The sequence below is a fragment of the Drosophila tropicalis genome, unplaced genomic scaffold (genome assembly GCF_018151085.1).
Source record: "Drosophila tropicalis isolate 14030-0801.00 unplaced genomic scaffold, ASM1815108v1 contig_593, whole genome shotgun sequence".
NCBI classification, from domain to species: domain Eukaryota; kingdom Metazoa; phylum Arthropoda; class Insecta; order Diptera; family Drosophilidae; genus Drosophila; species Drosophila tropicalis.
This window is the reverse complement of record NW_027173070.1, coordinates 10590383-10614651: the sequence shown is the minus strand read 5'-3', so window position 1 is coordinate 10614651 and position 24269 is coordinate 10590383. Positions and strand designations below refer to the sequence as shown.

Sequence of the window (24269 nt, the reverse complement as noted above, 5' to 3'; positions counted from 1 at the left end):
TTATATATACAATACAATTTGTGTGTACAAAACAAAACCATACATATATACACATACATATATATAAATATATTCATATAAAAGTATTAAACCAGAAAGCAACTCACATTGGCAGCTAAAACCATACGTAAAGTGTAAAACAGATCTTAGCTCTCGTTGTTTGCTAATGGATCAGGCTTTGGATCAAAATGGCTTAAAACCAACAACCACAAACAAATATATATACATACATATATAGACGATCCAATAAAATATACAACTTATATATATATATATGTATAAAAACCAAAAACAAAAAACTAAAAATGTTTTCTAAACAAAAGTTGTCCCAAAGAAAAAGAAAACCAACAAGTAAACACTCTTTCTCTATATACATACAATATATATATATATATATTTGAATGTGTTTCAGTGTGAAAACAATAAATGACATTAACTAAGACAAATACAAAAAAAAAGAAAAAGAAAAAATCTTAATGCTCTAAAAAAAACAAAAAAAAAAAACCAACAAACCAAAACTAAATAAAAATCTATAGATGTGATTATATAATATATATACAACTTTAAAATTTTATCATGAAACACAAAAATCATATTATATTGATGTATATGCTAACAACATGAATTTGGTAAAACAATACAAAACAAAACCAAAACCGAAAACAAAAAACACTTATTTGAAATTATGTATTGCTATGCAGTTATCATAAATGTGAAATATATGAATGTGAGGTTCCTCCACTTAAAACCAAAAAACCATAATTACAATAACAATTGACCAGTTTCGGAATGGAGAGCAAAACTATCCGAAACCGGTTCTATATTGTTGTTGTTTATTTGTTTTCAAATTGGCCCGCCTTTGGAGGTGCAAGTCAAGCTATTCGATAAGCCATTGTGGGTAAAGTGACTTATCGATATAAGTGATATCGTTTTTTGAACTTTGTAAGTTTGTGTATGGGAACTATAACTTTTCGGAGGGTGATGAACATTTATGTATCTGTCTATATAACGAAATTTAAACCAAACCTTGCATTAAAGCCGCCTCAAGGTCAATCTTCGAGAGTAGAGTAGAGTCAAATACAGCACAAAGTTCTACTATTAGCAGTCTTTACTTAAAAACTCCAGAATTGTGATGGTCTTAGCACTAACTATAACTAATTAAGACAATTTAGTTTTCTATCTGAGAGTCCAAACAAAGAATGAAAAGCGAAAGTCTAAAGGCCATGGTTTTGTGTAAAAAGACTCATTTAATCAATCATACCCACTTATATACTCTTAGTAATCTTTTCTTGCCAAAATCAATTTTTAAATTTAAAAAATAATTTTTCTTTGAACGTCTTACGTCGATCTAGAAAAGTTACAATCCGAAAAAAAGTCCGAATCCTATTTATCTTGTTTGGGCTCTTTGCTCCAAATAAAATCTTATAGGCCCCTAGCCGATTCTTTGACGGTCGTCCAAACTATTTCTGTTTCGTTTAGCTTACCCTTTTATCATAAGTACTTATAACTTTATATTACTTTGATTCTCATATTGTCGTTTCGATGGATTTTTTGCCTAGACGAGAAGTTTTTCTAGAAAGACTTGTTAAAGGGACATGAAGTTTTGTGTTTTAAAAACAATTTTTCCTACAATTTTGTAAGGCCTTGCTAAGAAAATAGATATCCAGCTATAAGGACCCTACTCTAAAAGAGAAATCATAAGGATATGTGGAAATTTCTTTCATCAACCCTCCATTAAAACTTCAATAGAATACATTTTTATGTGTGCATGTATTTCATGCCTTTGAATTGAACTACATAAGAAATTCCGAAGGACGACTAATTCGTAGTTTTGAAATGGTTTCTTTTTATCCCGCTTCACTTTTTGGAGGACTTCTTGAAGCGTCTGTTGTATTGATTGTAGCTGAAAGGATCGACCAATTGATTGGGGCGACCACGCAATTGTTGGGTAATTAAAGCCTGTTGCTGTTGTTCATTTTGCTGGTCCTTTTGCTGCTGTTGCTGTTGTTGCTGCTGCTGCTGCTGTTGCTGTTGGGGATTAAGATTTTGCTGCTGACCAAATTGTCCAGCATATTGAGCAGGCAAATTATTCGGCGAATGGAGCTGATTAAATGGCAATTCGGGCTGATATTGTCCGGTGTTGCGTAACTGTTGCTGTTGCTGTTGCAATTGCTGCGGCGTTAAAGGTTGCTGCTGTCCCGGACGAAATGCATTTGTGGGCAATGGCGGTGGCAATTGCCTAAATGGTGTTTGATATGGATTCAAATTCGGATTGGCAATACCTCCTAATTGTGGTTGATATGGTTGATTAGGAGCAAAGTAGGGAGTTCCTGGTATGCCAGTTCCCTCGGCACGAAAACCATTCTCATCGGCTATATATCGCACGGTAATGGGTGTTCCCTCGGGTGAGGTGTATGAGTAAGAGCCTTGAATAACCTAAATTAACAATTTATTTGGGTGGCAATTTGTTTAAACCTCGAATAGTTGTCTACAAACCTGAGCCTCCACACCCTCGCCATAGCCCAGATTCTTAACATATCCTTGAGCTTGGGCTGTAGTGCCATCTGCCGACGAGTAGCCGTAGGAAAAACTGCCATCCAGATTTAAATCATTCTGATAGGCTGTTATGGGTACATAATTTTGTTGTTGATATTGTGGATTATAACGTGAGGCCCCAAAAGGTGAGGCTAAGGCAGGATTAATTAAAGGATTTAATTGATTGCCCTGTGGAGCAAATAATCCCTGTCCTTGTAATTGCCCTCGTCTCTGAAACGGTTGTAAAGGCTGCTGCTGTTGCTGCTGCTGCTGCTGTTGTTGTTGTTGCTGTTGCTGCTGTAACTGCTGTTGCAAAGGACGTTGCTGGAAAGGCGTCTGTGGCAACTGAGCCTGACTTAAATCCATTTGAAGCAACATCATCATCATCGCCGTCACCAGGAGCGGAGGCATCATCATCATGAGATTGTTTTTATTATTATTATTGTTCAGCTGTCAACACGACGTTGCAACATAAATCTTAAGGCAAATTTCACGCTCGATAAATTTGACGACTCACTTGTTTTTCGCGTGGGAGAGAAGTTGAACTACTATTGGGATGAAAAGCCGAAGCACAACTGCAATGCCAGCATCGATGAGCAACACTATTTATAGTTGAATACCACACGCAGAATTGTACTTAGCTTGGAATCTATGTGTAAGTGCTTAGGGCCTACCACGAGGGTTTCCACTTGAGTTTAAGTCAGTGAAAATTTCGCAAATGCTCTAAAAATTTATTTTAACTGCAATAATAATAAGTTCGTTTGTGAGGCATTTGCAGGTGATTTTACTAACAATAATCTTTATCTTTCAACTTGTTTAACTTTTAACGAATAGTTTAAATTAGAAATTATAGAATGGATAGAAACAGGACAGGATGTTTTTATAACTGTTTAAAACCTGAAATTCTATCAAATCTAGCTTGGTTGATCTCTTTGGTGGATGCCAAGTTTTTATGCAAAAATTGACAAAATTTCAAAAACTCAGGTCAAAACTTTCGACTAGTTATAGCTCTAATTGCTTTTTCTCAAAGCAAGTTCTTAAAGTATGTAATGGAGAAAGTATCCAAATTTAAGTATATAATGTTCCATGAACATATGATATACATATCTCTGTACATGCATCTTAAAGAGGTTTTTCTTGAGGTAAATTAGTTCAAAGTAGGAAAAGGATCGTGATCTAATATTTATTATAGGTAAGTTTCTTCTGTCCTTAGACTTTACCTAAACCGATCTTTCTTAATTTTAATATCATGTGAAACTTTAGCAACAACTGTAACTTGCTTCTATATGCGATTTTCTTTTTAGTACTCTAAGAGCTACCCGTTAGTAAAGCAAAAAAAAGCGCACAGCCCAGTGGCTTTTCCTCTTGAGTGTTTTTACGATTTTGATCTTGGCCAGCATAAACTGTGTGCATTTACTTCTTGCATATACTATTACAGGGGGGGGTCAGTGTATGTAATTTATCTATGATCTAGTAACATGGCAGCTTTATTGGTTTTTTATCGGCCATTGACAAGAAGGACAAATGAATTTTTCTTACCTCACTTTGCCGGCATCGTCTCTCCCACCCAGGAGATCATTCATTATCAACTCTTAAAGTGATCTAACGATAGGAAATCTTCTTTAGCTTAAAGGTTTTGCTTGGGCTCGAGCTCTTCCGGCCTTATTGTAGTTGTTGTTGGGGGGGTTTTTTGCTCTAGCACTTGTCTACATTCTATCTCTATCTATCTTTGGTAAGGTGTCTATGTGAGTTATGTGCTGACAGTTTGAGTCAGTTCTTTCATCTCTCTCTATGATCGCTGGTGGTCAAGGTGGCCACTATTTATCAATTCCTACATTTAGAATCAAGCGAAGAAGACGACAACAAATCAATATCGGCTTCTGTTCTGCTCTCTTGGCAGTTTCTCTTTATCGTTTTGCTGATGTAGATTCGTCATGCTCAGGTTGTCTAGAGCTGAAGTTAAGGTGTTGTCTTGACATGATACATCAATCTTAGTCATCTATGTTTGTAATGTTAATTTGTCATCTTACTACCTTACTTGCCTGTGGCTTCAATTGCAATTAAAATTCGTACATATCTTTTTTTCTGGCATGTTTTGCTCGAAATTTAATTGCATTTATGCTAATTTCCCGTTTTCAACGAGAAGGTCAGCTAATGACAGCTAGCGAATGAATAATATGACAAACAATTTGAGAAAACTTAATCCAATTGAAACTCGCATAATGAAAATGTCATGAAATAAAAATGTATGATACATTTTGTAGCGAAAATTATGCAAATTTTACTGCACATAATGTTTTTGTCTTTGTTTTAAAGTGTTTTTCCTGAACACATTTGACTTTTGTTGGTGAGTTTATGTATTTTGCCTAAAAGTATGCTTTAAATTTTTTGGCATATATTTTCTATGCAAGCCAAAGAGATGGCTAGATTTGCATACAATTTTGGTAAGGTTTCATGAAATATTAAATACGCTTCGTAAAGCCATATATCTTGGGATATTTGGTGAATTAACATTCATCATAATTTCATTCACATTTATGTGAAAAGACCAATCTTTTAAAGTTTATTATAAATAAACGAAAAAATTTGTACAATTTTCTCCAAAATTTTCTCAGCACTAATTCCAGAACAAGCAACAAGATCTGAGTTACAAATAAATATAAATAAATAAATACATAAATTGATATTCAATCAATTTTTACAAATTACAAATGGAATGAAATGGAAATTAAAAATGTATGTATACTTTATACATTTTTAATTTTTTTATTTTCCAGGAAGATTTAATTTACATTTAAATTTATGAAACTTCAGAAACAACTTTAAAAACAAAAGGGTGCTATTTTCCATACAGTTTGTATGGAATGTCAATCATTTATAAAGTGTTTACTTCTGGTTTTATATATAAACCTTAATAAATTAGTAATAAAAATTACTAAAATAGTCTATATCTTATTGTTAGCCATTGGTTAGCCAAATTGGTCGTCAAAATAAGTTGGAGTTATAAAATAGACAGATATTTAATATATATTATACGATTTCGAATACGTAAAACCTATTGTATTCCAATTTGTGATGTGTTATTAAACTAATTTTTTCAGAGTTTTATAGATGCTAACTTAATTACTTTTTATATGAATATGTGTATCCTAACAACGTTTAGTCAGAAGCTTATCAAATTAGAAATTTAACCATCTATAAAAACTGAAAAAAGATTGAACGTATTTTAGATACATATTCTTTTTAAAACTTCCATTGATAGACTCTTTACTTCTAAGCTCTTTGGAACGGCTTATTTTATGGATAGATTTTTTATTGTTTCATTTCAAATTGTCAAATATTAAACAAAATTCGTTTTATAGCCATCTGTCTTAATAGCATATCCATTTTAATTTGTTGTGATACATAATAATTGAAATTGGGCTATAAATAGAGAATAGCTTAACACCAAAGATCAGTTTGTTACAACATCTAAGAATAAAAAATCAATCAATCAATGAAAAAAACAATTTTATTTTAACCAATTAGATATTAAATACCAGTTGATGAACTTAGTGAACTTTATAGTTATTGATTAAAAGTGGCATCTAACAAGTAGTTAAATTCAAATAAAATGAAGACCATTCGTTTTATTTCTATTGATTAAGAATCTTACCATTAAACCAAAGCCATTTACAGAATCCTTAAAGAATATACATACAGTTTTACAATACCCATAATCAAGGAAAGCACTCATTGAACTCTTACCAGTTTTTACCTCTCTTCCTCTTAACATCTTAAAGTCACTTAAACCTATCTATTTTTTACCTCTTGGCCAATTTAACTGAGAAATATCAAATTTAAAGCCAACTGACAGTTAATTTGTATTTACACCTCCAGAAATTAGGCTCCAAATTTAACCTTAATTTAAAAACATTTGGCAAGATCATCATCCCGTCGATTTCCCTCCCCCCTCTTTGTCAAACAAAAAAGTTATGCAAAAATGCGAAACAACAAGCGGCACAATGTGTTTTTTTCTTTTTCTTTGAGCAAACTACATTAAAAACGAAGTCGAATTTAAAGTCAAAGCTGCGCAAAGAGATGGAGATGGCTGGTAGACGGACATGGACACTCCTCCCTCCCACGATGCCAACTGCGATGATTATTAATAGTCGGTTGGCTGGTTGGCTGGTTGGCTTTAGGTAACTGAGTTGCTTTGACATTTTGTGTGTTATGCCAATGCCGTTAAGGGGCAAAGTCGGCTAAGAAAATTTTAATGGCTAATTGATTCTGAATTGAATTGAACTGAATCCCCCTCGTATATTTCAAAGCCAATTGAGTGCGTTAGGTGTTCTGCTTTCGGGTTCCGGTTGGCAATCGCCAACTTGCTAACTAAGCTGGCCATTCAGTTGGTAAAAGGTTACAACTAAATTATGAACTAGTTGGCATTGCAAGTGTAATGAGTTTTTTTTTTCCTCTTTTAAGTATTCACTATTTCAGACTGTGTGAATATCAAGAAGATTCAATTTTATTAACACGTTTCGCTGGAGTTCCAATGTAACCCCACCTCTCACCCCTCAAAATGGAAGTGAAACTGGAACTGGGCGGGCCAAGGCAAATGCCAAAAAAAAAAAAAAAAAAACAAATGAAACACCGCAACAGGCAGCAAGAGTTACCAAAATTGCGAAATACCTCAAATTATTATTGAATTCTTTTTTCTGTTGTTGTTGTTGTTGTTGTTTCTAGTGTTGTAAATGTTAGTCGCTTCTCAGTGCCCACCCACTGTAACACTCTGTATGCATTTTGCCAGTGGAATTTGCATTTGTTTTGCTGGGGGAAGTCGGAAAACTCCATTTTTTGCAACCACTCAGCCGTTACTCGCCATCCCAATCTCAGCATTTGTATCTAAATCTGGCACCTTACAAACCCAAATTTGACAAATTCTATTAGCAATTAGGTACCAAAGAGAAGCGAGGTGCAGCCACCTTTATAAACATACATACATACATATATATATATGTATACCCACGCCATGCCCATGCCATTGCCATGATTCCTATCTGCAACATGTTTACACAATGCTAAACATCGAAAACATATTTTTAGTTGTTGTTTTTTCTTTTTTGCTAACAAATTAAATCAGATCAAATTTTTGTAGCATTTGAATTACAAATCTGCATCTGAATGGGGCGGCATAATGGGTTCAATAAACCCAAATAAATAACAACAAAAAAAATATATGTGAATATTGCCGTTGTCTGCTCTTGACTTGCCACGCAACTTTCTACTGACCCTAAAACAAGCCAATATTGCATAACAAGAAGCTGACTGAAAGATCTTTGGTAGTATGCTATGAAGTTGGCATACTCTTTCTACTTTCTATCATGGCTAAGCTTTCTTTTTCAAGGGCTTTCTTTTAGAAAAAATTAACTTTAAGAAACTTTAAAGGATTGTCTGTGGAATTGAAGTAATTTTTATCCTTAAGGCTTGGTATTAGTTCTGTTGTTTAACTTTTATACATCCTTAGGTTTTTAACATATTATTATTAAACCTTTTGAGCATAAGATAAAAGCGTATTATTTTTGTTAAACTTTCTTAATTTTTATGATTTTTTAAATTAAATCTCATTCAATTTATTTCTATATTTAACAAACCTTTGATATTGCCGGCTCTAGGTTCAAAAAAACTAATATTTATTCTTATTAAACATTATTTCGATTTTTTCGTATTTATCTCATATATTTTTTCTCCATTGACCTTGATTGGCAATATTTATTTTTGGCTAATAAAATGTTTATATAATTATTAGGATAAGTAAATAAAGTAAGGTGCAATTGTAATTCATCTTATGTTTATCATTGTTTGATAAAGTTTTCTTTTTTAAGTTTAGTTCAATGGTAATTCAAATTCTTAACGTTTTATCTATTAAAGAAGTAAATTACTTAGTTTAGAGAGTGCCATAAATTTACAAAAGCAAATGAAAGTTATTTTTTATGTTTAAAGAAAAAACCACAAACATTTATTAAATAATGTAGTTGTAATTCAAATATTGTTTAAAGAAAAAATCACTTTGATGAGTCTCTTTTGTTGTTTTGTCTTCTTGTTGATTAAGAAATGATTATTTTGAAAACTGATTAGAAAATGAATGGAAAATTAATCCTTCATATACTCAAAATCTGAATAATTTAAAGTACAATAACACCTTTTAAAGGTAACATTCTGAACAGAAGAGGTCATGAGGAAATCATCCAGAAATGTTGGAGCTGTGGAGACATTCTTACCCATCATAGGAGTCAATTGTGATCAAAAATTGAGCTGACTTTTGACCATTTGACTCGGATAGAGGATTCATACATATTTGATCATAAATTTTAAAAAATTCCACTTTTATTTCGTCTCATTTGATAAGGAATATTTACAAATTATATTATTTCTTTAAATGATGACCTCAGTATCTTAGCTCTAGATATTTTAGAGTCTACACAATTAAATGATCAAAGTGTGTATTCAATAAATACAATATGTGTGTTAAATTAGGATTAAAAATTAAAGAATTAATAATAAATTAAAAACATTAAAAAAATAAAATAGATGGCACTTAAAAGATGTGAGTTTAAGGTGAATGAGAACACCTGCTGAGGTGCACATGGCCCGCCGATATTGAAACATTCAAGACTGCCACCATTAAATATGTTTAAAATATTAATCAAGTTTTTATTGGCAATCAATCAGAGTCGATTCGAATGCTCATTATGACTATTAGCCATTTATTTAACATTAAAGGGGAAGAGACTGCTACTCCAATATAATTGAACCGATCAATCAGAATTGAAGTTACCAGTTATCGTAGTTATCGTAGGCTTTTTATTAGCTATCATGTATTTTTAGAGCCTTTTTTATCTACGGTTTGTTATAAAATCGTACCTAAAGTTCTTCCCACAATTACTTTTCAATGAGTTTTTAAATTTTTATGGTTACTATGCAAAATACAATGAGTCATGTAAATTTGTTCAAATCAAACATACAATTCCAATTACCAAGGAATTTCCAAAACACTTAAACTTTAAGTCATAAAACTATGAAAAATATGAATGGAAAAAGATGAACCAAAATAAAACCAGTTTCTCAACGATTTGAGTGAGGTTTGGTGTTAGTTTTGTTTATATATTTGGCAATCACATTATATTTATTTACTATTTAGCAATCTGATCTCAACTGCAATATATGATAATTAAATAAATTTATTTACTAAATGTTTATACTAAATATCTCTACTAATATATTTATTAGTTAATGTCAAACCTTTATATTTATTAAGTTTATGAGAGCTGTGTACAAATATGATTGAACTCAAGCTTCTTTTAGTCGAAAACATAATACAATTTATAAAATTTTTATTTTAGTTTTGAGCTTTAAATAAAATACGGTATAAAAGGAGTTCTTTTTATTTCAAATTTAGATAAGAATAGAATTTTCTTGAAAAAAAGCTAAAAAAGAAGGTTAAAATTCACTATTTTTTGTTGCAATAACAATAACAATTTATTCTTTATAACATAAGAGAATCTAGGGCTGTGCATTGACCCCTAAAGTATGCAATACACTGTAAAAATATGCATTGTATTGAACAAATTTAAATCTTTTAAGCTAGAAAATCGATATATATTGTCTTTAATCATTGTTTGTTTTAAGAACTATTATTTACATTATTATATGCTTTGCAAAGCGAATTATTTTAATGTTTATTGCATACTTTAGGGGTCAAAGTTATCCCATTTTGTAGGTACATTAAAAACATTCATGTTGATGTTGATTTAGGTTGATAAAGCTTATAAATTCATAAGATATGTCGGTAAAAAATAGCTTTTTGAAAAATGATTTTTATAGAATTTTTGTCAGATCCGTTAAGTTAATTTTTATTTCACAATCATTTCTTATAAGTAATATTTCGCAGAAAACAAATTCAGATTATCACTTTAACTCTTTAACTCACTTTACATAAATAAGCAATCATCTGAATCATCTAAAAAGTTGTTTACCCACTTTCAGAAGTGTATAAAAAGAAAGGTCTATAAAAAGCGCAGAATATTTGGCTGGCATTAACATAAATCATGTTGGCATTGGTAAGTTAACAAGCTGATTATGTATAGAGAAACGTTGAACGAAAAAAACCACAAAGACTTGCTACACACAGATTCTTTTTGTCTCTACTTTGCTTGTATTCTTTAGCTTCTAATTTGCTTTGTCTGTGCACAAGGAGCCACGACCTCAAGGTCCAACATCATCTCTCCCGTGGCCATAATCAAATCTCAAGCTGAGCAACAGACAGATGGTTCTTATTACTTTGCCTATGAGGCAGCTGATGGCAGTTATCGTCAAGAGGTTGGCCTAATTGCCGGTCCCGAGAGTGAATTGGATATTTCTGGTGCATATGGCTATATCAATGATAATGGTGATCATGTGCAGGTCAAATATATGGCCGATAAAAATGGTTTTGTGACACGACAAATCTATAATAATCGTTTGAGGCTAGCAACAAATTGAAGACATACAAATTCTACATCAATGCGATGCCAGCTAAATGGAAAACTATGCAAAATTTATACACTTTTGAGGAGCGGCCGGCCAATATATGCAACACCTTCTTCTGTTTTGCGAGATGCATGGGGGGGAGGCAGCTGTCGAAAAAGTGGTTTGAAAAATTGAAGTCAACTTGCGGCCATTTTTGCCCTTTTGGCCGAAATCTCGAGCAACAAAGAGTCGACGTTAAATGTCGTTAATACCAAATCGATTTATATTTATCACACTGCATAATATAAGAATGAAAAGAAAAAAATAATAATAAATTTATCCATTTAGAATCTATGATTCAAGTAATTGAAATTCAAATTTTTAGAATTTATCAAAAACTGACTGAAGATGCTTAAATAATAATAATCATGCCTGGAGCGCATTCTACTAATGTGCTTGGCTACACCTTTTTGCATAAATTTTGCTGACATTTTACATGGGGTAAATGAAAACATTTCCAGAGGCTTGGCCTCTCCACTCTATATAAATCTTTTCTTTCATAGTGGGTTGTAGGGTGTTGTAAGTGATGTGATTATCGAGTCAATGAATCAATAAAACGAAAAAACATGATTCACTTGGGAAGTTTGACACATTTTTTAGATTTTTTGTTTCTATTCGAAATGACCTTGACATTTGAACAAATTATCACACACATTATCAGACAAAATCGGTTAAAAAATTCAAAAGTGATGGAAGAAAAAAACCAAACATGTTTGGCATGTTTAAGTGCGACAAACTTGAAATAGCCGAAAAAATAAATTCATTTTTGGTTTTTTGTCTGTCTGTTGTGTCTTCTCCTCTCTCTCTATATATATAAGAGGCATGTGAATGATCCACTTAGTCTTCACTTTCAGTTCAACTCTCGCTTTCTATACAAAATGTTCAAATTGGTAAGCAAAATTTTGGTTTTTGGAAAAAAAAAATAGTTTCTAACTCCTTTTGAAATTTCAGTTGCCTTTCTATCTCTGCCTAGTGGCACTTTGCATGGTCTCTTCCCTGCCATTGGATAATACTGAAAAGGAAGTGGTTCCAATTTTGAAATCCGAGACTAACAAATATGAGGATGGCAGCTATAAATTGGAATATGAAAGCGGCGATGGTACAAGACGTGAAGAGCAGGCTTCGGTTATAAATCAGGGCACTGAAGACGAGGCGCTTGAGGTAAAAGGATCCTACAAGTATATCAATGAAGATGGTCAGGAAGTGGAAGTATTTTATACGGCTGGTGTAAACGGTTTCGTTCCCTATGGATCCATAATCAATTCAGAGATCACAGCCGTGGCCGAGGCAGCTAAGGATTTGCCCAAGGAAGTGCCAAGTGACTTAAAGGCGTAAGCTTAAATGTGAAATAAGTTATAAGTGTTTTAGCCAGCGTGTGTGTTTTAAATAAAATGAAATAAATTACTAAAATTAACAAAAGAAAAAGAGAAAATCTGAAGAACAAAAGCCAATCACCACAAATTGAGTTATTTCTCATTATATAAGTTTTATTTCTTTTTTTTGGCCTTGAAATAAAGCTGACAACACCAGACAAAAGTGTTTTTAAAAATGATTTTTTTTTTTTTTTGTTTGCTTGGTGAAATGTCTGTCAAAGAGCTAAAAGTCTGGATGACTATGAAAAAAAGTTAATAAATAACTCTTTAGTCTTTTCGTTTTGTAGTTTGTTAAAGGTCAATGCTAAAGAAATGTGTGAATAATCGTATAACTCAGGAGCGTTTGAAAATTTGAACTTAATACTCTTAACTTCTATTTTATGTAGTTTTTCTGGGGGCTAAAGGATGAAACTACTTTATTACCTTTAATGGCGCCTTGTCTTCATAACCTTCCTTCAGCAACTTTTATATTGACGACCCTTGACCTCTTTTACAAGCAATTTTGCAAACGTTTCTGCCTAAGCGTCTAATTTGTCTTGTCCAACACTGCAAATCGAGACCGCCTACTTCCAAAATATTTAAATTCGCCCCTGATTTACCATCCCATTAGTATTCATCAATCAAAGAATAAAAATCCAACCATCAATCATTACACATATTATCTCTTAATTGGTATTTTATTTCACATTAAACATCCACACCGTAGGACAGGAATACATTGTGCTCCAGCAGCACCAAGGCGAATATAAAAAAAATGAAGCAAGTAAGTCGACTCGTCGACTTGGGTATACCATACACCAGGCGAAACAAATATTTCAAATTTCGAAAACCAAATGTATGTCTATTAAATTGTTTTTACATGTTTCATAGTATGTGCTATCTCGCTCACTCTACGAACATACGAGCACTCTAGCGCCGCCACTAGCCAACGGCCAATTCTGGCCTTGTGGACTGCTTTGTAAAATACGTTCATACGCATATTTTGCATGTTTCTAGTCCGATTTCAATAAAATTCGGTAGTTTTGTAGAAATAGATAAGAATAATTAGTCTGCCGAATTTGAATGCGATAGTCAAAAATCTACAGGAGAAAATCGGTTTTTTCTTAAATATGGAGGCGGAAGTGGGCGTGGCAAAATATGAAAATAGATGTACCCTGCGCGCATACTAAGCCAGTGTACATACTAAATTTGGTGACTTTAGCTTTGTTAGTTTTTGAGAAAATCAGTTTTGTTTAATTTGCGGGGGCGGAAGTGGGCGTGGCAAAATTTTTAAATAGCCAATATCTGCGCGTCTATCAAGCTAATCTGCATACCAAATTTGATGTCTCTAGCTGTTATACTTTTTAAGAAAAACAGTTTTATGTGATTCCTGGGGGCGTAAGGGGGCGTGGCAAAAAGTTTGAACAATCAGTTTTTGCGCGCTAACTAAACGGGTATACAAAATAAATTTGATGTCTCTAGCTGTTATACTTTTTAAGAAAAATAGTTTTATGTGATTCCTGGGGGCGTAAGGGGGCGTGGCCGAAATTCCAATTAACTCTGTACGCGTGCATACTACACGAGTATACATACCAAATTTGGTGGCTCTAGCTCTTATAGTCTCCGAGATCTGCGTGTTCATACGGACGGACGGACAGACGGACATGGCTAGATCGACTCGGCTGTTCATCCTGATCAAGAATATATATACTTTATAGGGTCGGAGAAGCTTCCTTCTGCCTGTTACATACATTTTGGCGACTTTAATATACCATTTCACCCTATGGGTGTATGGTATAATTAAGTAATAGAACTCACGAAGTGCTCCACAGGCGGTACGCATCTTAAAAATTGTTTGTTAAAACGACCACCAGGGTGAAGCACATGCCAACTTTGGCAAATATGCAAGTGAATTCGCCAAAACTAAAATATACCTGATAGACACTGTTGTTATTATAGACTTATGGGTACTTACAATTATAGGCATTTCGGAGTGAAATATAATCTCTATGGCCAGTGGCGTATATAGATTGACAAAAGTCTCAAAAACAGGCGATGAAAAGGTCGCTGTGTGTGCCGTTTGAGGCAAACCTTGTCGAACTAATGCAATACTTGAAACCAAATCACCACAACTCAGGGACCAACACATTGCTGTGGCTATAACACTTCACAAGATAGAGCAATAATCAGAAATGTCAAGGCAATAAAACCCATATACGACATATACTAAAAGAGTTCTGTGGTACACGTCTTTACTTTTCAATTGTCGCACAAGAACTGATTTATTGAATATCTTATTGCTAGCTTATTCTAAATGGTTACATGTATGTGTGTGGATCTTATAAATGTAGATAACTGAGATAACTTGGTAGTGTGAGGATCCACTGTGGGACTTATGTTAGTATGACTAGGTGATGCCTACAACTCGGCCATCCTGACCAGAGAGCTCCCGATCTCTTAGCTATTTGAATTACTTAGCCATGGCCGTATGTTTCCTATGGCCCATACTCCTTTATAAGGAAGTCTGGTTTGCTGAAAACCCTCAACATCCTCCAAAACGTATCTGTCATTGCGCAGCACTTTTGTCACTCTATACGGACCTTTGAACTTGGGAATAAGTTTTTTAGACACTCCTAAATGTGAGTCGAAATTCCTAACCATCACCAAATCGTCTGCCTTATACTTAACGGGATCTTTTCTTTTAGAGTCTACTTTTAACTTATTATACGTTTGTACTTTTTCTATACTTTTACCCGCCTCCTGTCTTGTTCTATCCAAGTTTCTATCTATGCTTATTTTATTTAATTCATCTAGGCTAATTTTCAATGTATCTAAAACCTTTCCTCTTTGTGCAACTCCGAACAAAACTTTACTTGGATGCTGACTGATTGACCTTTGTAACGTGTTGTTAAGTGCATATTCAACTGTTTCTAAGATTGTGTCCCAATACAATCCTTTGTCCGGCTCAGTCAGCTTAGCGATCATTGGACCCAAACTTCTATTCACCCTTTCTACTTGTCCGTTGGCTTGCGGAGATCCTGTAGCGATTTTTATGTGTTTAACTTCGTTTTCGACTAAAAAATCTTCAAATTCTTTTGATGTGAAGCAAGTTCCTCTATCTGAAATAACGCATTTGGGTCTACTATATGCTCTAAAATAGTCTTTTAATGCTAATACTGCCTCTTTTGACTTTGTAGTTTTCGTTGGGTACAGACGAACGAACTTTGTGAAAGCATCGATTACTACTAATATGTGCTTGTTAGATCTGCTCTTATCTATTGGACCATAGTGATCTATGTGTATGACATCAAAAGGGACCGTTTGCTTAGGAATGTTATGAAGAAAGCCTTCCTCTTTTCCATTTTTATCTGAATAAGATATACATTTTAGACAATTTTGTACATGCTGTTTGCATTTTTCTTTAACGCTAGGGAACCAATAGCTTTTCGAAATAACATCTACCATTTTGTCTACTCCGATATGGGCTAACTGATCGTGATAACTATACATGACATGACTTTCCATTTCTTTCGGGACATAAAATAAAAGAGATTCCTTATCTTTTTTTTCTGTACACTATGCCATTGCGCATTTCATAATTTTTGTGTTCTGTATTCTGTAGTTTCGTTAGGATTTCTTTAATTTTCTCATCTCTACTTTGACAAATAATTAGGTTCTCTTCGAACGAATTGGAATCAATGGTGAGTATATGTGTGTTTCTGCTAAGCGCATCAACGTGCTGCATGCGCTTTCCGGCTCGATGCTCTAGGGTATAATCATAGTCTTGAAGAAGGAGAGCCCACCGAGCTATTCTGGGAGAAAGTTCTTTCTTATTAAGTGCTAACGTAAGTGCACTACAGTCCGTGACTATCTTGAACTCTAATCCTTGAAGATATATTCTAAAACGTTTCAATGAATACACTACGGCTAGTGTCTCGAGTTCGAAACTATGGTACTTGGCTTCTACATCTGTTGTACGCCTAGAAAAATAGAACACTGGGTGCATCTTGTTATCTTTCTTCTTTTGCAAAAGCATTGAACCAAAACCAAGGGCACTAGCGTCGCAGTGTAACTCTGTTGGGTCGGTCGGGTTGTACAAAGCAAGTATAGGGGCTTCTAACAAATTTCTTTTCAATTTTTCAAAACATTCTAATTCTTTACCACCAAACTCAAATTTTCTATCTTTTCTCACCAGATCGTACAATGGTTTTGCTATTGTTGAAAAATCTTTAACAAATCGTCGAAAATAAGAGCATAACCCTAGGAAACTCTGTACCTCATGTGTTTTAGCCGGTACTGGAAAATCGCTAACTGCCTGTAATCCTTTTGGATCTGGCTTGATGCCGTCTCCTGTAATCACGTATCCCAAATATTTAATTTCTTCCTGAAGAAATTCGCACTTGTCAATTCGTAATTCAAGTTTGTTGGCAACTAAACGTTTGAAAACTTCCGTTAATATTTCTAAATGACTTTTACTATCCTTTGTTGCTATTAATATGTCGTCCATGTAAATTAAAACCTTGTCTTCTCGAACTAAGTCAGCAAAAATTTTGTTAACATATCTTTGAAAAACTGCGGGTGCGTTTCGTAGTCCAAATGGCATTCGAAGCCATTCGTATTGACCCATCGGTGTTGTAAACGCCGTGTACTTGATAGAGTCTTCGTGCATAAAGACGTGAAAGAAGCCATTTTTTAAGTCTAACTTGGTGAATACTCTCTTTCCCGAAAGTTTGTCTATAAGATCATCTATTAAAGGTGTGGGGTAATTGTCTTTGAGCATGTTCTTGTTCAGGGTTCGGTAATCTACACACATTCTAAGTTCTCCGGATTTCTTTTTAACAAGTACTATTGGTGATGCGTACTCTGACTCGCTTACTCGTATAATTCCGTTTTTAATGTATTCATCTAGCATGTTTTGGACTTGGGCTTTCTCTGCAAATGACAAACGTCTCGGGGGATAATTAAAGGGTTTCGTGTTCTCAAAATTTAGTTTCATTTCCCATTTAACTGACGGATGATCTGGTCTTTTGACTTTGACATAAAATTGACTAAAAATATCTATGAGTTCCTTTCTTAACTTAGCGTTACAATTATCGTTGATTTTTAGCGAACTACTTTCATTTGGTTCGGGATACTCAATTGACAATATTTCAAGCGCTGATTGTTCATTCTTCGCATACTCTAAAATTTCGACTGATTTTTTTGTATTTTCTTGCCATTTTTGCTTTGCACTATTATCACTAACCTTTTTATTTTTAAGAACATCCTCTTTACGATCATTATTTACTATTTTTACATTTGTATAACTTCTATCGTTTCTTTCTATAATTTCTTTTGCTTTAGCATTATTATTCCTTCTAACTTTCTCATTTTGTATGCCATCATTCTCAGAAATTCTATTCGTTTCAGTGCTATCCTTTTCATTAATTTGATTGATTTTTATACTATCGCTTTCAGCAAGTCGGTGATTTTTACAACTCTTCTTTTCATATTGCCGATCATGTTTACATCTGTCATTTTCATTAGGTCGATCATTTTTACAGCTATCATTTTCAAAAGTTCGATCATTTTTACAGCTATCGTTTTCATAAGTTCGGTCATTTTTACAGCTATCGTTTTCATAAGTTCGGTCATTTTTACAGCTATCGTTTTCATAAGTTCGGTCATTTTTACAGCTATCGTTTTCATAAGTTCGATCATTTTTGCTTACGAATACGAAATTACCATTTCTTAAGAAATTTCTGCCTAACACAACGTTATATGCCATCGATCCGTTTGTCACAACTAGTAGTTCAAAATAAATTCTTTCTTTATTTATAATAACAAAACATGAAATTTTTCCCAGCACATTTAAAGGACTGTTATTTAATCCAAAGTAGGTGGTATTGTCTTCATTGACTTCAAAGTTGACGTGATTCAATATTTTTTCAATGCAACAAAATTTGATAAAACTGATTGGACTCCCAGTATCGATTAGGCATTCTAGCAACAAACATTTTTTAGTCTTAGAATTAAAATTTATCTGAAACAATCTTACAAATTCGTTTTTACGCTCCGTTTTTCTCTCGCTGCATTTCGATACCAAATGGTCCAGGCTGCCGCATGCGTAGCAGGCTCCATATTCGCGCTTCGGTTTGTTGCAATCGGCCGCAAAATGTCCGATTACGTTACAGTTGAAGCATCTTCCGACCTTAGAAGAAACGCCATTGACAACCACCCTCGATCGTTGAATAACCTGCGAGCGCTTACGCAAGGTAACTTTATCGAAAGCCTGCAATAGATGTTGAGTCGTGACGAAGCATTGCATGTGGGCCTGCTGTTTCAGTTGATCATCGGGAATTCCCTCGATGATATTGTCGATTAATTCCTCATCATCCATTTGGATTTCTGCTGCCAGAAGGATCTTCTCCTTGAAATAAGTTGAAAAATTTTCGGTGGTCTTCCATTTCCGGTCCTGGAATTTGCGACGCAACATTATTTTGCTTTCCTTGATTTGAAAAGCGTTTGCCATTTGATTTAAAAGCTCTGTCACCGGCATAGCCAACAAAGTTTCGTTCGAGTATAGCCAGACCTGGGCGCGGTCTTTTACTTTGGACATAATCAGTGTGCGAACGACTTCGTCATTGAGATCGTACATCTTGGCCACGGCGTTCAGCTGAGCGATCCAAATATTTACTTTAGCTTCCCCTGCACCGTCGAATATTGGGAGCATTTCCTTTACCATGGCGAATTTGGAGTTTTCCCTTGAAAATAAATTCGCATGGTTGATGTTAGCGGCTTCAGATATGGCAACCTTGTTTTGCTCACTTCTGAGCTGTGTAGTGCCGACAACGCTGTTGTGATTAGTGTTGGTTACCGAGTTTGGCAATTTAGACGCGGTCACACTATTTCGCATCAAATTGGACTTCTTAAGCAATATGTTTTCAGCTTGAATGAGTTCCAATTGGCGACGCAAGAGTTCCAACTCTGTAACCGATTCACGCGCGCTTTTTTGTGACGCTCCTATCTCGCCGTCTCGCTCGTTCGGTTGCTCACCAATAAATTCAGATTCGCGCGCGAAAGGCGCGTCGTCGCTATCTCGCTCACGCTCATTACAGACTGCAGAGGCGCCAACGTCGTGATTGAGTTCGGACTGTGCGTCATCACTGTCCTGCTCACTCTCGTTGCTGAGTTCTATTCCACCAACGGCGCCTTCGATTTCATCTGGAACTTGCTGGTCGAATTCCTCAACTTCTAGGTGTGGTTCGTCTATGCCATCCGGAGGTGGGCATGATCCTCGGGCTTCGGGAGGCACCAGGTTGAGTCGTGCGGCCAATGCAGCTTTAGTGCCACTTTTTTGGAGGCCTAGGTTTTCCAGCCACTTTCGCAACTGGGTTGCGCTGTACTTATTTAATTCAATGGTTTCCATTTAAATATTTAAAAACAAAAAAAAGTTCTTGATTTAGTTCAGACACTTTATAGGCTGTGTGATTTTGCAATGAAAAAAAAAATAAAAAAATTTTTTTTCACTGTTATCCCACTTCTGAAATTGTGGTACACGTCTTTACTTTTCAATTGTCGCACAAGAACTGATTTATTGAATATCTTATTGCTAGCTTATTCTAAATGGTTACATGTATGTGTGTGGATCTTATAAATGTAGATAACTGAGATAACTTGGTAGTGTGAGGATCCACTGTGGGACTTATGTTAGTATGACTAGGTGATGCCTACAGTTCTAAGAAAAGTTACAGATTATAATGATCAAAGACTCATTACCTTGTAATACTTGGGCATAAAATCAGTTCGCGTGATTAGAAATATTAAAATGCCCAAAGGTGTTAATACATAAAAGGTAAAAATATAGACAGGCACTCCCAAAATAATAGATAGGAATGTAAGACATGCTTCACTAGACTAATATGAACTTTCGATAAAGTTTTAACAATCTTGTAGGTCTTTAGAAATGGACATTGACCATTCTTAAGCGGTGGTCATGCAGCAACGGCTGTGAAAATATCTGGGGAACCATTTGCAATGCTCATTAAAGTGACACCAGCTATATTCTCATTCAATTTTAGATTATCAGCAATTACCTTTAGAGCAGGACAAAAGCTGCAAGCAAAAATAAACTTCTTATATTAAAAAACGCTTGATGAAGTGCTGCCCATCAAATGATGGGTCATACTATTTTATAGTGTTGGTTAAGCCATCTTACTATTGCGATACAGCCTCTTAAAAACATCCAGAACACACAGATGCATATCATAAACATGGCTATACCACTCCACAATACATTAAACTTATTTTCTGGATCAACTAGACAATAATTCCACGAAAGATAATTTATCAAATACATACATATTATCCAAGTATTCAGTGTTGCGTAAAAACTCACAAGGATGCGATTCTGGTACATTTTCTACTTTTGCACATAATGTGGAATGCATTGGATCTCCGGTTGTGTAATATGAACCCATTGGAACAAGTTTTTATATAGTCTAGCATTGTTTTTTGAAATTTCGAGAATTTTTTCTAAGGTAACTTAGTAAACCATGAAATGTGGCTCAAAATCAAAAAAAAAACAATAGAAAACAACATAGAAATGGTCCCCAATAAAAGTTTTGTCTCATTGTAAAAAGGTGTTGAAAGCAAGTCCCATATGCTAGCACAAAAAAAAAGGAACAAATCTAAACATAAAAACCTAAAAAAGATCGCAATCAAAAATGCATAAAAATTGTTTACCCAAAACGAAAAACAAAATCGCTTTAAATGCATTCGACATTTTAGAGTTCTCTGTTGAAAATAATGAGATTCAGTTTAAAATCAGATCAGATTATGCATGCAATTGATGTCGTCTCGTTTTTAGATGAAGAATCATTTATTGGTCTAACCAGTTCTTGGACAGAGAAAATTAAATTGTAATAATACTTAAATTAAATTTCATTAAAACTAAAATTTCGAATTTATGGCAACTTAGCCGACAACTTTGACGGGAATGTCATGAGACTTCTCATGGACAGCATGAGTCTTCTCAGTCTTCTCAGCCTTCTCAATCTTCTCTACTTTTTCGTTCTTCTCCTTCTTCTCGTTCTTCTCATGCTTTTCACCCTTCTTGGTCTTCTCATCGTTGGAGCGAGCCTTACGTCTGGCTTTTAGTTCTTCCTCCTCGGATACCTGTGGCAAATCAGCAGCAGCCTTGGCTAAAGCCGAAATCGAATGAGGAATATTAGTGCCAATGGGTACGAAACCATTCTTGCCGGCAGTATAGTGGACTTCGATTTCCTGGCCATCGGCATCGATATAGCGAAAGGAACCAGATACTTCCAAAGCCTCATCCTCAGTGCCTTCATTAGCTATAACTCCCTGCTCTTGACGGGAACTTCCATCGCCTCCCTCATAACTAAAGTGGAAATTGCCATTTGGTTCCTTTTCGGTTTCAAATTTCAACAAAGGAATAACTTCATGTTTCTCCGTGGTGACCGATTGACCAATGCTGGCCGCAAAGGTGCTGCCCACCAAAGCCAGGACGGTAACTAATACAAATTTCACCATTATGCGAGAGTGTGTGTTGTTCCCGGTTAGAGAGTTCAATAGCTACTTATGATTACCACATCTTCCGTTGAGGCTTTTATAGTTACTACACACACACATTCGCAAAGAGTGAATTTCGTATTTTTGTCTCTTTTTGTTCTTCTTTACGTTTTGCGCATTAACTATATACAAAAACAAAAAAGAAAACAAAAAATTAGCATCATCTTCATTAGTCCATCCACGAAAAAAGAATTCTTTTTAAAGATGAAAAAAAAAAAACCAAACCCCATACACTCATACTACCCAAAAATTTGCATATTTATTATTCCAACTAAATTGTTGTAGTAGATGGATGTTTCATCATCATCATCATCATCATCAACAACAACAACAACATGAACGAATCGAATCGATCTTATTAGTTAATTTCATTTTGCCACGTCATAAACTGGTTTCGGTTTTTGTTTGTTTTTTCGGTTTTGCTTCACATTACTTTTGTGATAGCCCAAGACGATATCTCAGTTAATCCATCATTTTGATTGCAAATGTGTTTGCTCGCAATTAGCATAGAATTTGCCCATTGTTTTTCTTTACTGCACTCCACTTCCCTTCATTCCATTCCTTTGCTCACTCACTCGAATAACAAACAACAAGAAACACACTAACAAAGGGGCATAAATTATAGATACAAATGTTACTTTGGAGCAGATGCTGCCAACTGAAAATTCATTCATTCATCTCACACGGGAAACTACTTGAAAATCCATTTTGAGCCAGTAAGCTGATGGGAAACTTTTTGTAAATGATATGAGTAATTCTTATTCATTAGGGCATTACGATCATTCCTTGATTAGCCAAAAAGACTTTTGAGATACATACATACATCTTCCTCTTTCTTTCCTCGATTACTTCCTTCTTTAGTCATTTCTTGATTGACTAAAAATTTGCCAGCCAGGAAACCCATGTGAAAGTTTCGGGAACAAACGTTTAAACTAAAAATTTAATGGTTTTTTGTTGGTGTTAAACTCAAAATTTAATGATCTGTTCCCATTACGTCAGTGTCTTCTCCTTCCTTAAATACTTAAGGATTTTTATGGGCATTTCTTGTTGACCAAAATGTGTGTGTAAAAAACATAAAAAATCTGAGATATGTTTTTGTTTTTCATTTTCCAAACGAAGTCAAACTTTTGCTTCAGGCAAAATGGGTTAAATTTTTCATCCATGAAATACTTATCAATATACTTTAATCAAAAATAATTTATAATTTCTTATGAACTAACAACAAAAATAAACTTAAGTATTAATAAAATATGAAAAATGGCATCAAAGTAATAGAGGCTGAAAGAAAAATGACCAATTAATATTAAGAGATTACCACATTAGTACAGATTTAGATAGTTGTGAAAGATTTTGTAAAGGATTTATCTTTATCTTCGAAATATTTTGATGCTGAAATTTAATATCAATAGAAAGCTCATAACTCTCTAAGCTTGAAATGTTTTTATGATTTCAGTTTTCTTAATTTAAAAACAAAAGATTGTGTTTTATGCATTAAGGAAGTTATTTGTAGAGCATGTAAAAAATATATATTTTATCAACCCTTAAACTGGATCTAGGGCGTCTTACGTCGAAGTATAATTTGTATTTAACATATCTCTTATCTGTTTAGGTCCATCAAAAACTATAAAGTTTGGTCATCAGAAGACTTTTCGCAACAATAACAAATATTATTGTTAATCTGAAGTTATTTAGGAAAGTCTTCTGATGACTTTTAGTCACCTTTCTTTGATACTTTGATATTTTTAAGATGACCCCAAATTAGATTAAAGGTAAAGAATTATAGATTACATAACGATTGAAATCCATATAGACTTTTAGATCGAAATAAGTTAGCTAGTTAGATGTAAGTGAAATTTATTAGTTTGAACTTTAAAGTAATCAAAGAACTCTTGCAAAAAATGTCACATCTTTCCCGAATTCTTCATTACGAAAGCTATGACTCCTTTCAATCTCCAAAGAAAATAAGTCTCCAACAAAAAACTATCGACCAAAGGCTTGGCTGAAGTTATAAACATTATCAAAAAGATCAAGTACAAAGTTTGTACTACAAACCCAGTCAACTAACAGTTATTACTCTACTTTTAAGTATAAAATTTGCATGTCTTACTTATTTTTCTCTGTCTTCTTGATTCATCATCTCGTCATCATCATCATCATCTTTCCCTTTCGCTGTTTCTGTATGTCAAATGTGAAATGATTCGAAGGCCAAAACAAAAAATGTAAGAAAACAACGCCAAAGAGGCGAAAAAAACAACAAACTAG

The 24269-nt window shown here is 34.2% G+C and overlaps 3 protein-coding genes across 3 annotated transcripts; 1 reads left to right on the top strand and 2 right to left on the bottom strand.

The window, feature by feature from the left end:
- Positions 1 to 1751: 1751 nt before the first annotated feature.
- Cpr47Ee (Cuticular protein 47Ee) lies at positions 1752 to 3099 on the bottom strand. Its single transcript, XM_068290224.1, has 3 exons — positions 3053 to 3099; positions 2497 to 2985; positions 1752 to 2436 (listed from the first exon to the last, which is right to left on the bottom strand). Exons 2-3 carry the CDS (start codon positions 2953 to 2955, stop codon positions 1858 to 1860), a joined length of 1038 nt encoding a protein of 345 aa, XP_068146325.1. The 5' UTR covers positions 2956 to 2985; positions 3053 to 3099; the 3' UTR covers positions 1752 to 1857.
- Positions 3100 to 10622: 7523 nt separating this feature from the next.
- LOC137577741 (uncharacterized) lies at positions 10623 to 12417 on the top strand. The gene is made up of 3 exons (XM_068291290.1): positions 10623 to 10634; positions 10741 to 10977; positions 12034 to 12417. Exons 1-3 carry the CDS (start codon positions 10623 to 10625, stop codon positions 12415 to 12417), a joined length of 633 nt encoding a protein of 210 aa, XP_068147391.1.
- An 8972-nt stretch (positions 12418 to 21389) lies between these two features.
- Positions 21390 to 21968, bottom strand: Cpr47Eb (Cuticular protein 47Eb). Its single transcript, XM_068291768.1, has one exon. The coding sequence runs from the start codon at positions 21966 to 21968 to the stop codon at positions 21390 to 21392; it is 579 nt and encodes a 192-aa protein (XP_068147869.1).
- Positions 21969 to 24269: the final 2301 nt, after the last annotated feature.